The following is a 15,587-nucleotide window of genomic DNA, read 5'->3' as shown; positions in this document are numbered from 1 at the left end:
AAATAGTGATTTTTGCAAAGGCAGCCCAGAGTGAGAAACTGGTAACTAAAGCACGTCAACATCTCTTGGAAGCCAGAGTTCGTTGTACATTTTAGTGGTGGCTGGTGCAGAAGAATACACCTGAAACACTGAAGAAATAATATGGATACAAGAATAAAATTTTGAGATACTGTAGAAAGTTAAGATCAGTACTGTCTTAGGATAAACGATACGCACTAAAACATGTGTGCCACAAATGCTATCTTCTGCAGAAAAGATTCTGTATTCACATGTACCAAAAGTAGTCATTAAGAAAGTTAACAGAGAGGAAGCATAATTCGTACATTTTCCTCACAGAGGGTCACTGAAGCTCCGAAGGGAAAAGATCCCACCAGTGGGTAAATAAGGTGGTGGAGTCTTAGCTCAGGCCTCCTCCTCTTTCTCCATTTTGCATTTCACTGCAAAGAAATGAAAGAGAAAGTCAGAATCGATTTGCATATCTAGACAGACTTGTCATTTTGAAAACAGCAAATTTTGATGTGTAGAGTCAATGACACCAAAGCCCAATGAGCACCTGCTATAGTTTTGGCGCCATGGGAAGGACACAGGGCCACTGTGCTCCAGGGACAGAACCTGAAGTTTCAAAACCATGCAATGTTGATGGCCATTCTTTCTTTCCCCAGTTTTAATGAAAAAGAATTGACATGCACTACTGTATCAGTTGAAGGCATACAGCACGATGGTTTGATTTACGTAGATTGTGAAATGGTTACCACAATAGGTTCAGCTAACATTGATCTTCTATAGGTCCAATAAAAAGAAAAGCGGAAAAAAAACCTCTTGTGATAGAATTCTTGGGATCTACTCCTAATGACACAGCAGTGTTAGCTATAGTCATCACGTGTACGTTACATCCCTAGTTCTGATTTATCCTGTAACTGGAGGTTTGTATTGTCCCTGGTAACCACAAGTCTGATCTCTTTTCCTGTGAGTTTGGTTTGTTTTTTGTTTGTTTGGTTGTTTGGTTGGGCTTTTTTAGATTCCACATATAAATGAGATCATACAGTATTTGTCGTTCTCTACCTGACTTACGTCACTTAGTGTAATACCTTCAAAGTCCATCACAGCCATTCTTAATTTAGTTCAGCAGAAGGTCAAAATGGTGCTTTGCAGGTCAGGGGAACTGAAGAAAGGAAGTTTTACTGAAGATGATGACAGATTCCAGGCTCTTGACTCAGCCCAATCTGTCACCACTCACCTTGCTCCCCCCACCCGCCCAAAATTAAAAACTCAGGATTACACTGGGGTGAATACAAGGTCAGAAAAGAATCTTTTCACAGTCTGGAAAAGAATGTGATATGGGGGATTTCCTGCATTGGCCAAACAGGAAAGTTCACAGAACACAGGATGGCACTACTTGTCCCAGTAGGTACAAGCCCCTCCCCTGGAAAAATAGGGAAACTCAGTCCCCTGGGGGTTGGGGGGGTGGGGAAGGAGATGGAATCCTTTCAGAAAGACCCTCTCATTTTTAATAAGTCTTTGCTTCTAAAGGTCCAAGTGCTTGTCCTGGACGTTAGTGCCTGAAGGTTCTTCTGAACAAGGTCGTGGGCTCTGGTTACACGTGGAGAGCAGTGTCCTAGCAGAAAGGGTGTTGGGGCTTGTTACCATGTAAGGCGGATGTTTTGATCCAGCCAGGCCCACGCATGGAGTGAGGTGTGGACACCATCACGTGCAACACAGTTACTTCCTGTTGGAAGTGGGGCAAACGCTTTCATCAGCCCAGGCTAGCCCAGCAGTCTTCAAGCTGGAGCTACACAAAGACTTTCTAAGGGTACTTGGTCATGGTTTCTTCAAAGAAAGTCAACCTCTAAATCTGCAGCTTCCAACCGTGGACTTGCAGTTGTGGGATTTATACTGACCCCCTCTCCTACCTCTCCCCGTCCTGGCATTGCCTAGTGTGTACAAAATCCCCAGGTGTCAAACAAGGAGGCAATTTGTCCAACGGAGTCTCCTTTCTATGCTTAATAACTACCAAGAATTATAATGTATTTATTTGGCTTTGTGAACTACTAATGATCGTATTAATAACTCGAACCAGAAAAAGTATTTTTAATACTTGGAACCTGTGGTCACTGGAAAATTCAAAGAAATGTTTTCAATGTGTACATCTTTTTTGTTCTCTATATATGGAAGATCTATGGGTAACCACCATGAACACCCCATGTGCAACTAGACCCTACTGATGACAATGATCCTGCATAGCCAAGGATGCTCTACACCCCTGAAGGTGCTCTCCCAGTATCCTGCTGACCCATGATGTGATCCGGATGTGAATGTTTAGCAACTGAGTGGGGATGGCAGAGTCCTGACTTGTAGTATTTGCTGATTTCCATAGTTGATTTTAAGCTACCAGCCTGACCAGGCACAGTACATGGCTGATCTGGGTCTCTACAAGTAGGTATACAGGGAAACCTCAGGAGCAAGATGGTACTCTAGGTGTGATTGGGGGGGACTAGCAATGTTTGCAACACTGGCAACCTGTTAGAAATACAAGCCGACAGCTCCACCCCAGACCTATAGAATCAGAAACAGTGGAGCCCAGCAATCTGGGTTTTTAACAAGCTCCCAGGTGATGCTGATGGATACAAGTTAAAGTTTGACCCACTGTTGGTGGTTCTCTACCCTGACTATGTCTAAGAATCATCCCCGGGCCCCTTCAGAAGCCTGTGAGTGCCTGGGTCTCACCCCAGACATTCTGATGTAGTTGGTCTGAGGCACCAGTATTTATTCAAAGTTCCCATATGTTGCTACTGTTCACCAGGGTTGAGAAACCCAAACTGCGGTTGGAATGCCTTTAAAAAAACATGACCATAAAGATCCTGACAGCAGTTTAGAAGAATCAAGAATTCCCCTCTTTGTCTCAAAATTTAAGCAGGTTAAATGACTTCTCTAGCCTATAACTGGCAGACAGATGCTAGAGGCTACTAATAGCCACACAGAGAAGGAAGGATTGGCTTCTGTGAAGAATTCCCAGCCCTTGGATTTTCTGTAGTTTCTCAGACCTGCCTGAAGTTAGAATTCATCTGCTCACCTTTGTCCCAGTATCTTTTTTTTTTTAAGTTTATTTATTTATTTTGAGAGAAAGAGAGGCAAAGGGAGAGAACCCCAAGCAGGGTCTGCACGGTAAACACAGAGCCTGATGTGGGCCTCGAACTCACAAACCGTGAGTTCAATCAAGAGTTGGATACTTAACCAACTGGGACACCCAGGTGTCCCAGCAGTATCTTTTCTGCTTTTTCAAGGTTTTTTTTTTGTTTTTTTTTTTTTTTTTTTAGAAACAGAGCATGAGCAGGAGAGGGGCGGAGAGGGGCAGAGAGGGAAAGAGACAGGGGATTCGAAGCAGGCTCTGTGCTGATAGCAGCAAGCCTGAGGCAGGGCTTGAACCCAAGAACTGGGAGATCATGACCTGGGCCGAAGGCAGACACTCAACCAAATGAGCCACCCAGCTGCCCCTACTTTTGTCCCAGTATCTTAACCAATTCCTCTCCATGCCTTGATAACCTCTCTTAGCCAGCCCACACTTTGACTTTGCCTGGGAAAAAGCCGTGTTAGCTCTTTCAGATTATTACACAAAAATCTTCAGAGTAGAGAGCAGAAAGGGATGCTAGGACCACTCCTCCAAACTGAAGAATCAAAAAAATACTTTATAGAGTTGATGGACTGGAAACAAAGGTGGACATGGAGCCTCATGATGGAACCATCTGGGGAGCTTTGAATATTGTCAATGCCCAGCCCTGCCCTAGCCAATCAGGTCAGAGTCTCTGCAGGTGGGGACTGTCCATTAGTGCAACCACATAGGAAAAGTGGCATTATCAAGTAAAACTGAGTATGCACGTGCCCTGCAATGCAAGGATTCTGCTCCTAGATCCACTGCCTGGAGAAACCCTTGCACACATTTCTGAGTGATTGAATAAAGATGTTCATGATAGCAGAAAGCTGCAAACAACCCAAATGTCCATCAACAGCTGACTGGATAAATAAATAGTGGTCTACGTGAACGGTGAGTGTACGGCAATGAACATGAATAAACCACGGGTACACCTGTCGGCTTGGAATAGCTTATCGATGTTGAAGGAAGGGCATAAGGCACAGTGTGATACATGTAGTGTGATTCTATTTATAGCAAATCTAAATACTGAGGAGTGCCTATAAAGATAAGAAGAACTCTAAAGAAAGGCAAGGGAACAATGAGCATAAAAGTTAGAGTGAGCGGCTTCCCTGGGTGGGGAGGAGCTTTAAAGGTGTTGACAGTATTCTATTTTCTTAACTGGGACGGTAGTTACATGAGGGTCTGCTTCATAGGTATATATGTACTCTATAGTCACTATTGTTTGTATACCCCCCATTGTATTGTTTGTATGCCCCAAAACAAGTAAAAAGAAATAAAGATGGTAGTATATTACTTGAAATTACAAAGTCAACTCGTAAAGGAACAGAAAAGAACAACTTAACTGTTTGGGGAGGGTATAGATGGGGTGTAAGTGAGCTAACCCCCATCTGTCGTAGCAGGAAATCAGTAGATAATGTCAAAAACCATATCTATTGTATCTAAAATCATAACCGTCCAGAGAAACAGCCCAGAGTTCAAAGTTATTGCCATAGCAGAGGGTGCCACAAAGATGATGCTCATTCCGTCCTTCTGTTCATCCTGTACAGCAGTCCCCCACCACCGTGTCCTCGGGGAACACGTTCCAAGAGCTCCAGTGGATGCCCAAAGCCACAGATAAGGTGGGGGGGACTACTGTATATCTTTTTAACCGTGGGAACAATGTACAAGGATTACTTTGCTAAAAATTAAGAAACAGATTGAAGTCTCCCCCTTAGTGGTTTTCCTCCTCATCTTGGCAGGACAGAGCCTTGCACAGGTGGGACCACAGGTAGGTAAAAGGAGGGAGGTAGGGAGGAGCAGCAGGGGAGAAGCAGGTAGTGATGACTAAATAAAGGAACCTGGCTTCCATTTTAGTTTTAGAGACATCATCATGGTTGGCCTCCAACACCAATGGATAGATGCCTCCACACCTCTGCACCGTCCTTGTCCCCCTTAGCAGGCTGGTGTGCAGCCAGTTCCGGAAGGGCTAGAGAGTGGAAAATCCCAGAGAGATGCGCCAGCCCTTCAGCTTCAATTAAAGGCAGTGTGACAAGAAAGGCCCTGCATACTAATAAGAGTTGCTTATGGTTTCCTCCTCTTGGTCACCCTCCTTCTTGTTCCATTTAGTGACAAGGCTGAAAACTCCAGACAGTTGGGAGAAGCTGCCCAAGGCTTGAGACGTAGGAAATTCGGGACCACGGGGTAGTCGGGATGTGGCCTCAGCATAAAGGATCATCTGGGGCAGATCCCTGGGCTACTCCAGACCTTTAGAATCAGATCTCCAAGAGCGAGGCCTGGGAATCAGCATCCCCCATCTCTGTGCCTTGAGTGATCCTTTTGATGTGACAAGTTTGGGAAAGAGTACTGCATCACTCAGCCAGCACGCGGTGCCTGTCTCCTGGGGGCCCAGGTGTGAGACGGTGCTGGGAGGAGCAAACAAGACAAGGCCTGCAGAGTGCTGAGCACTGAGTCTGATCCAGAGTTAGGCACCCAGTGAGTACTGCTTGCTATTATTTTCAGGGCATGCTCTTTGATCTCAAGGCGCTCACGGTCAAGAGGGGGAAACAGAAAAATAAACAGGAGCTTGTAAGAACCAAGAGATGTGCACACACTGTAGAGAGAAGTTGCTTCAATGATATGTTCATCCATCATACAGTTATGGACTCAAAACAGTACTGCATGTTGAGTTACAAAGAGGAGGCTGGTTCACAATCTCAAGTCACCAATATACTTAAGAAACCTTAACGTTTAATTTGTTATCCAATGAGCACCCACTTTCTAGGATTCCAGGTAAATAATAAAAGCAAACACTTCTGTGGCACAGACTGGGCCCTTCACACACAGGAAGCGATGGGGAGGTGAGTGTTGTGATTTTGCCCAGTCTGACAGACAAGGAGATAGGGGCGCACACAGGTTATAGCTTGTCCGTGGTCACACCATGGCTGTCTGGCTCCTGCATTCATGCTCTTAACCCCTGCAGGGTCATGGTCTCTCTCGTGGGAGATGAAGATTTCTGTACTCAAAGATACCACAACGAAGTATGCAGACAATGGTGTTCACTACCACATCATTTACCACAAAAACGGTTTGGGAACAATCTAAAGGCCCAACAACCGGGGAATGATTCAGTATCTGATTTCTTTTTAAGTTTTATTTATTTATTTTTAGAGACAGAGAGAGCAGGGGAGGGGCAGAGAGAGAGAGGGAGAGAGAGAGAATCCTAAGCAGGCTCCCTACTGTCAGTGCAGATGCAAGGCTCGATCGTACCATGAGATCATGACCTGAGCTGAAATCAAGAGGTGTGCGCTCTGGGAATGCAAGCTGGTGCAGCCACTCTGGAAAACAGTATGGAGGTTCTTCAAAAAACTAAAAATAGAACTACCCTACAACCCAGCAATTGCACTAGTAGGCATTTATCCATGGGATACAGGTGTGCTGTTTCCAAGGCATGCACCCCCATGCACCCCCATGTTTATAGCAGCACTATCAACAATAGCCAAAGTATGGAAAGAGCCCAAATGTCCACTGATGGATGAATGGATAAAGAAGATGTGGTATATATATACAACAGAGTATTATTCGGCAATCAAAAAGAATGAAATCTTGCCATTTGCAACTACGTGGATGGAACTGGAGGGAATTATGCTAAGTGAAATTAGTCAGAGAGGGGCGCCTGGGTGGCGCAGTTGGTTAAGCGTCCGACTTCAGCCAGGTCACGATCTCGCGGTCTGTGAGTTCGAGCCCTGCGTCAGGCTCTGGGCTGATGGCTTGGAGCCTGGAGCCTGTTTCCGATTCTGTGTCTCCCTCTCTCTCTGCCCCTTCCCCGTTCATACTCTGTCTCTCTCTGTCCCAAAAATAAATAAAAAACGTTGAAAAAAAAAATTAAAAATAAAAAAATAAAAAAAAATTAAAAAAAAAGAAATTAGTCAGAGAAAGACAAAAATCATATGATTTCACTCATATGAGGACTTTATGAGACAAAACAGATGAACATAAGGGAAGGGAAACAAAAATACTATAAAAACAGGGAGGGGGACAAAACAGAAGAGACTCATAAATATGGAGAACAAACTGAGGGTTATGGGAGGGGGTGTGGGCTAAGTGGGTAAGGGTCACTAAGGAATCTACTCCTGAAATCACTGTTGCACTATACGCTAACTAATTTGGATGTAAATTTAAAAAAATAAAAAAATAAATAAAAAATAAATAAAAAATAAAAAACTGAGTCACCCAGGCTCCCTGGTATCTGATAATTTATAAACTTGGTAAAACATACAAAACCATTAAAAATGTGATGCTTTTGCAATGTTTGAAGGAACAGGTAGAAACCTCAAGGGGAAAATACAGTGGGGCACATTTGCTATAAATTTTGATGAGGCAAATTTGAAATTGCTCAATACCAAAAGCTAACAATGTCTCCAAGGGGAACACTAAAGCTCTGTCTGTTGGTGCTGGAAGTCGACCACAATGATGTTTCTAAAGGTAAGGTGGAAACCAGGTTCTTTCATTCACCATCTCTGCCCCTTTTTTCCCTCCTATCTTTCTGTAAAAAAGTATTTTGGAAGAACAAATGACTCTTGTTTTACATCTATTCCTGATTGAGGCCTTCCACAGTACATCCTTAAATGTGACTGCCTTTTACAAAATCCAATCATGTCCATTACCGCAACTAAGTTATGGCCCAGCATCTTGACCATGTTTAAAAACAAAAAAACAACTACACGTAAAATGATTAAGAGGAAATGGGTGAATTTTTGTTTTCCCAAATGTCTACAATACACATGTATTGCTATCCAATTGGGAAAAACTTTCTTTCTAGAAGAATTATAAGAAAATATACCAGACAGGGGCGCCCGGGTGGCTCAGTCAGTTAGGCTTCTGACTTCAGCTCAGGTCATGATTTCATGGTTTGTGAGTTCGAGCCTTGCGTCGGGCTCTGTGCTAACAGCTCAGAGCCTGGAGCCTGCTTTGGATTCTGTGTTTCCCTCTCTGTTTGCCCCTATCCTGCTTGCACTCTGTCTCTCTCTCTCTCAAAAATAAATAAACATTGAAAAAAGAAAAACAGACAGAAGAATAAGAAGGACTATCAAGAGAATGAATGCCTATATAATATTAGTGCAATCAGAGCTAAAAGATTGGGAAAGGTAGGAAGGAAAAAATTGGGGTCAAATGGCCAACAGGAAGTTAGCTGCAGGAGTCCAGGAGATGCAACCCTCCCCAGTATGGCTAGACCCAGCACTGGGAGACCCTGAGAGATCCACCTGAAGGTGAAGTTGCCCTCATAGAGGTGACCATTCCAAAAATATTAATGAAATGGGCACTAGGAAGTTTCTGACTGGAGAAATGCTAGAAAAATAATGCTTCCCCTTCAGTTTGCTTGAATGTAGAAGGGTAGACTTTGAAGTCAAGCAGACCCAGTCTCCAAATCCTGGCTCTGCCATTTAAGAGCTGGGTGACCTCCACCTCCAGCCTAATTTGCTCATTTGAACTGAAAGTATAATCATCTCAACCTCACAAAGTCCTTATTAATGTACAGGCACCTGGCCGGCTCAGTCAGTGTGACTCTTGATCTCAGGGTTATGAGTTCAAGCCCCACATTGGGTATAGAGATTACTTAAAAATAAAATATTTTTTGGGGCGCCTGGGTGGCGCAGTCGGTTAAGCGTCCGACTTCAGCCAGGTCACGATCTCGCGGTCCGTGAGTTCGAGCCCCGCGTCAGGCTCTGGGCTGATGGCTCGGAGCCTGGAGCCTGTTTCCGATTCTGTGTCTCCCTCTCTCTCTGCCCCTCCCCCGTTCATGCTCTGTCTCTCTCTGTCCCAAAAATAAATAAAAAACGTTGAAAAAAAATTTTTTTTAAATAAAAAAAATAAATAAATAAATAAAAATATTTTTTAAAAATTTAAAAAATAAAGGATATAATGTATTTAAAGTGCCGGGTGCAAGGATTGACACGTATGTAGTGGATACTCAACTAATGTGACTTCTTTTCCCCTACGTGGACTGTAGAAATATAAGCTAAAATGCTGCTAGAGAGTTCACTTAGCATTTAAAAAAATTCATATGGGGCTCCTGGGTGGCTCAGTCAGTTGAGTGTCCGACTTCGGCTCAGGTCATGATCTCACAGTTTGTGAGTTCGAGCCCCTCGTCGGGCTCTGTGCTGACAGCTCAGAGCCTGGAGCCTGCTTCGGATTCTGTCTCCCTCTCTCTCTGCCCCTCCCCCACTTGTGCTCCATCTTTCTGTGTCTATCAAAAATAAATAAAATGTAAAAAAGAATTTTTTTAAAATTCATACCATCTCACTCATCTGCAAGGTATTTCTCTTGCAAGCTCACTATCAAAGAGAGTTAAGAACTTGAAAGTAAGCAGAAGCCAGTGTAGATGTTCAGAAACTCTGTTGTTTCAGTCATAGGAGAGCCTCTGCAACCTCTCTCAGAACAATGTGTGCTCGTTCATTCTTTAAGCCTCATTCTGGCAAATTGAGCTATCAGATATCCCAAGAGTATAACTGAGTTTAGGAACGCAGTGGTGTGTCCCAATGGCTGATAATTACATTAAAAAGTGTACAACATCATTAGTCATCACGGAAATTAAAGGCATGATGAGAGAGCTAATGCACAGTCACCAGCATGGTTAAAATGAAAGAGATTCACCATACCAAGTGTTAGCAAGGATGCAAGGAAGTGGAACACTCCTGTTTCATGAGTGTGAATGGGAAAATGGTGCAACCACTTTAGAAAATGATTTGGCAGTATCCTCTAAAATTAAATATTATATATACTCCCGGACCCATCAACTCCACTCCTGGACAGTCTGCCAACTGAAGTGAGTATTTAAAGCCAGAAAACACATACAGTGATGTTCATAAAAGCGGCATTTTTCATAATAGCCCAAAACTGGACACAACCCAAGTGTTCATCAGTAAAGCAAATGGATATAGAAATTGTAATCATATTCATATGAAAGAATACTACGCATCAGTGAAAAAGCAAACCACTATTACCCTCAACAATCTGGCTGAATCTTCCAGACATAATGTTCAGCAAAAGAAGCCAGGCACAAAGAAGTTCATACTGTGTTTTCTATTTATACAAAGTTTGAGAATAAGCAAAACTATTTTATGGTTTTAGGAGTCAAAATAGAGTTTGCCTTGGGATTTGGGGCTACTGACTGGTTGCGGGCACGAAAGAGCCTGCAGAGGTGCTCGGGCATGTTCTTAACTTGATCTGGGTAGCGGTTATGTGGGACATACATATGTCGAAGTTTGGTTAGGACCAGGGGTGCCTGGGTGGCTCAGTTGGTTAAGAGTCTGACTTCGGCTCAGGTGATGATTTCAATACTTGTGAGTTCAAGCTCTGTGTCGGGCTCTGTGCTGACAACTCAGAGCCTGGAGCCTGCTTCAGGTTCTGTGTCTCCGCTCTCTATGCCCCGCCCCTCCCTTGCTTGTGGTCTCTCTCAAAAATAAATAAACATTAAAAAAAAATTTAAAGAATTTCACGTAGGACCAGTGTATCCTACTGCATGTAAGTTTCACCTCAACAACAAATAAACTAAACTAAACTAAAATTAAATTAAAATAGGAAAATAGGTCTCTGAGGACCTTTTAATTAAGATCCAGGGCCAGAAGTCTTAGATGCCTCAGCAGTCCCTAAGGGCCCCATACACTTGCAAAAGAATATTAACAGTATCACATAATTAATCAAGAAACTTGCATTAACTGAATGCTAGACATTATGTTCATTTATCTTCTCATTCAATCCACCCAAGCCACTCTGGGAAGTAGACGTGATCATTATTTCCCTTTTACTGATGAGGAAACCAAGGCTTAGAGACACTAAGCTACCTAAGATCACAGAGCTGAGTAACTGGCCATGCCAAGATTCTAAGCCTGGTCTATCTGAGTTCAAAACCCATGGTCTAAACCATCAAGTCATAGCACTAAAAAGTAAGAAATGAGGTCCCTGATCCCGACCCAGAATAATCCGATGGAGCTTATAGTCATGCCCCATACTTTCCAATTAGGAAGGCAAGGCATGTATAATATATATTACCAAGACTTTATTTCTCTTCTGTCTTCCTGGAGTGAATTTTATTTTGGTGACGTGGGGCTCAATCTCATGAACCATGTGATCATGACCTGAGCGAAATCAAGAGTTGGACACTTAACTGACTGAGCCACCCAGGCACTCCTGGACTGAATTTTAAAATGAGATTATTTTTTGGGGCTCCTGGGTGGCTCAGTCAGTTAAGTGTCCGACTTCAGCTCGGATCATGATCTCATGGCTCATGGGTTCGAGCCTTGCGTCGGGCTCTGTGCTGACAGCTCGGAGCCTGGAGCCTGCTTCGGATTCTGTGTCTCCCTTTCTCTCTGCCCCTCCCCCACTGGTGCTCTGTCTCTATCTCTCAAAAATGAATAAATGTTTAAAACAATGCTATTATTTTTCCATTATAAAAAAACATAGCCATTATGGAAAATTGGAAGAACACAGAAAACATGTGGAAAAATCAATAAAAAATAGCTCCATGTACCCCCAGTGGAGGAACAAATGATGGAAGGTTTTTTTTCTAACAAGAAATAAGTGTTGACATTCGAGGGGTAAATGTCAGTAGTCTGATAACCTTCTTTTCTTGAGAGTCAGATGTTGGCCTGCATTATTTTAAGGAAAGTTGAGCCCTGGAAGCCATAAGGCATCGGGGAGAATCTGACAGTCTTGAATGTGCAATAATTAAGGCATATTGCTGACTTCTAAACAGTGTTACTAAAGTAAACTCAGTGAAGTCTCCTTGAAGGCGGTATTTTAAATGGGAACATTTGGTGCTAAAAGTGACAACATTGGTTATATTGAGACAGAAACATGGGGATTATCAAATTCTGACCCTGGAAAGGATCTTGGTTTCTGGAAAGGGAGACATTTAATAAAAGACTCATTTTTTTATAAGTGAAGAAAGCTGAGGCCCCCAAGGGGGAAGGAAGCCACCAAGGCAAAATCAGTGACAGGGCCATTGGAACAGAGCTTAGTTGCTCAGAGCATACCTTCTGGAAGCAAAATCTTACCATCTTTTACCAACTGGGTGACCTTGAGCAAGTCTCCTAACTCCTTTGAAGCCTCAGCTCCCTCAGAGATAGTGAGACCTTCCTCTTGGTGGCATGAAGGATGAAATGAGATGATTCATTGCCCGGCACACAGTAGGTCAGTAGGTGCTCAATAAAATTCTTCCTTCCTTCCTTCCTCTTCTTTCCATCTTTCTTTTCTTTTTCTTTTCTTTTCCTTTTCTCTTCTTTTTCTTTCTTTCAGATTTTATTTTTAAGTAATCTCCACACCTAACTCACAATCCCGAGATTAAGAGTTGCATGTCTTCCTGACTGAATCAGCCAGGCACCTCTCAATAAATTTTTTTTTCATGTTTATTAATTTATTTTGAGAGAGAGAGAGACAGGGTGTGTGAGCTGGGGAGGGGCAGAGAGAGAGAGAGAGAGAGAGAGAGAGAGAGAGACAGAGACAGAGACAGAATCCCAAGCAGGCTCTGCACTGACAGTGTGCCCCAATATGGGGCTCAAACCCACGAACCATGAGATCATGACCTGAGCTGAAATTGAGTTGGATGCTTAACTGCCTGAGTCACCCGGGTGCCCCTAAAATTATTTCTTAATCATACAAGTAACACAGTGTCTGTAGAAAAACTGGAAAATATGCTATTTTTAAGCAAATATTTAAATGATTTTCTTTAAATCATTTTTTCTAAAAATCAAATTTTATGTGCTATTCAGATGTTTATATATCTATGAGCATTTTCTTTCCACATCTCAATTCACGAGGCTAAGTCCATTTCACAGTTAACTGAATTGCATCAAGACTGGAGTTCCAACAATTTAAACAGCCACCGTCTGCTAGGTTGTCCTTCAAAATTCAGTGTCTTCAAAAGCCTAGTGAGTCATGGGTGTGAATGAACAGACAAACCCCATCAGCCGTGTCTTGTGACTTTTTTATTTATCTCTACATTCTCAGCTGCTGCTGCCAAGACTGAACCTTTAGAAATATCCCAGGCATTTTGAATGAGCCTGGGTATAAACAGTTCTCATCCAGTTCAGACTGGCAGAGGCTCTATATATTAAATGTTGCCTTTAAGTGAAAAGGAAACAAATCCCCCAGTTTATTTTTAAACAGTTCCTTTACAAGAGTAACAATTTAATAACTAATCAAGAAATCATTTCAATCTGTACTGAGGGACTGGGGCAATATTCACTCATTATCTTAGTGCTTGATCCAGAGCCCAGGGCAGGCTGGGTTCAAGTCAAGAAACTCCAAGGACTAAGAAACCAAACTTATCAAACATTAAGAGGAGGGGTTGGGATTCTGTTTCTCTCCTTCTCTCTGCCCCTCCTTTGCTCATGTTCTCTCTCTCTCTTTTTTCTCTCTCGAAAATAAATAAACTTAAAACAAATTTTTTTTTAAAAAGGGGCGCCTGGGTGGCTCAGTTAGTGAAGCATCCAACTCTTGGTTTCAGCTCAGGTCATGATCTCACAGTTCGTGAGTTTGAGCCCCACATTGGGCTCTGTGCTGACAGTGCGGGGCCTGCTTGGGATTGTCTCTCTCCCTTTCTCTGCTCCTCCCTTGCTCATGCTCTCTCTCTCAAAAATAATTAAATAGGGGCACCTGAGCGGCTCAGTTGTTTAAGCGTCTGACTTCAGCTCAGGTCATGGTGAGTTGGAGCCCCATGTCAGGCTCTGTGCTGACAGCTCAGAGCCTGGAGCCTGTTTCAGATTCTGTGTCTCCCTCTCTCTCTGCCCTCCCCCACTTACGCTCTCTCTCTCTTTCAGAAATAAAACAAATAAATATTTAAAAAATAAACTTTAAATTTAAAAAAAAAATTTTTTTTTAAACGTTTACTTATTTTTGAGACAGAGAGAGGCAGAGCATGAACGGGGGAGGGGCAGAGAGAGAGGGAGACACAGAATCAGAAGCAGGCTCCAGGCTCTGAGACATCAGCCCAGAGCCCGACGCGGGGCTCCAACTCACGGAACGCGAGATCGTGACCTGAGCTGAAGTCGGACACCCAACCGACTGCACCACTCAGGTGCCCCATAAAATTTTTTTTGAAGAAAAGAAAAGAGGAGGGCTTGGGAATTAAAAACCCAAGAGTTTCAACAATAGGGTTCTTCTTAATAAGAAGTCCCCTGGTATACTGAAAAGAAAACGTGAATGTTTCCAATCACAGACAGTGAGAAACATATTTACCTCCAAACAAAATTGCATTTTAGAAAGGATCATTCATATCACCTACGTCATTCTTACCCCCAAAATGTCTCCTAAATGCATCCACTTCTGTCCATTCCCACTGCCAACAGGTCACCTAATCTGCTCCCCACCTGCAGCCACATTCATCTTTTTAGAAAGCCTATCTGATGCTGCCACTGCCCAGTTAAAACCTTTTAAAGGCTCCCTGCTGTCCTCAGGATCAAGTCCACAGTCTTTAACTGCTCTCTCTTGGCTCCACGGTCACCCTGCATCCTGCTTGTGCCACACAGGCCTTTTTTCAGTCCCCCTTCCAGACTCAGGGTCTTTGCTTAGGTACTTTTCTCATCCTAGAAAGCCCTTCCTGCCATTCACATCTAGTTAATTCCTAGCTCACTTCTGATCTCAGCCTAAGGGAACCTATTCAAATTCCCCTGCTGATCTCTCATGGCACCCTGAACTTCTTAGAAGCACTGATCACAATTTGTAATCAAGTAGTTATGTGATTACTGGAACAGTGTCTGCTTCACCCCTAGACTTTGAGTTTCTAGTAGAGCAAGGTATTGGCTTATAGTCTCCATTGAATACCCCAACACCTGGAACTATCCAGTCCCACACCCAGAGCAGAAGCTCGATCAATCTTTGTTGACCTAATTAATGAATCCTACTCTAGCTTCCTTTTGTAAGTTCCAACCACCCTCTCTCTCAGCCACTAGGTTGTTGAAAGGACACACATCTTTCCTGGGAAAAGAACACCCAGACTTTAGTATCAGAGAGGTAAGTGTTTGCATTTGAGCCCCAGCACTTACTTATCAGTACCCCCTAGGCCCAGTCATTAATCCTCTTGAAGCTTCTGTTTCCTTGCCTATAACATTGGGCTCCCCATGGATCTCACTACACAGGTAATCTTGACATTTAAATATATTAACTGAGATCGCATATAAAAATCCACCAGAAGAATGACCAACACACAACGGATGCAACAAGCACATAATAAATGGTGGTTCGTATTGTGACTCAAACTACTGTGTGCTTGGTTTCCTACCTTAAGCCCCTTTAGCCCCTGCTGCTGCCACAACGTAATCCAAAGCAGCAAAATATGTTGGGGGCCTCCTGCTTTCCTTCTGGCATTCCTGTGTCAGCAACTACTATGTGTTTGTCGATGCTAGACCTAAATCGTAAACAGGCCAGACACAGCCATTGCTCCCTCAGAGCTAATCTATGCTTT

The 15,587-nt window shown here is 43.2% G+C and overlaps 1 protein-coding gene across 5 annotated transcripts in view; it reads right to left on the bottom strand.

Moving 5' to 3' along the window:
• Positions 1–243: 243 nt before the first annotated feature.
• IQCK (IQ motif containing K) overlaps positions 244–15,587 on the bottom strand; it is a 124,452-nt gene continuing 109,108 nt past the window's right edge. For all 5 annotated transcript variants that reach the window (XM_049638371.1, XM_049638365.1, XM_049638369.1 and 2 more), the window contains one exon: positions 244–437. In XM_049638371.1, the coding sequence (XP_049494328.1) occupies positions 403–437 (35 nt within the window). In that variant the 3' untranslated portion in view covers positions 244–402. The remainder of the gene's footprint in view (positions 438–15,587) is intronic.

The sequence above is a fragment of the Panthera uncia genome, chromosome E3 (genome assembly GCF_023721935.1).
Source record: "Panthera uncia isolate 11264 chromosome E3, Puncia_PCG_1.0, whole genome shotgun sequence".
Classification (NCBI taxonomy): domain Eukaryota; kingdom Metazoa; phylum Chordata; class Mammalia; order Carnivora; family Felidae; genus Panthera; species Panthera uncia.
This window is presented reverse-complemented; position numbering and strand designations above follow the sequence as displayed.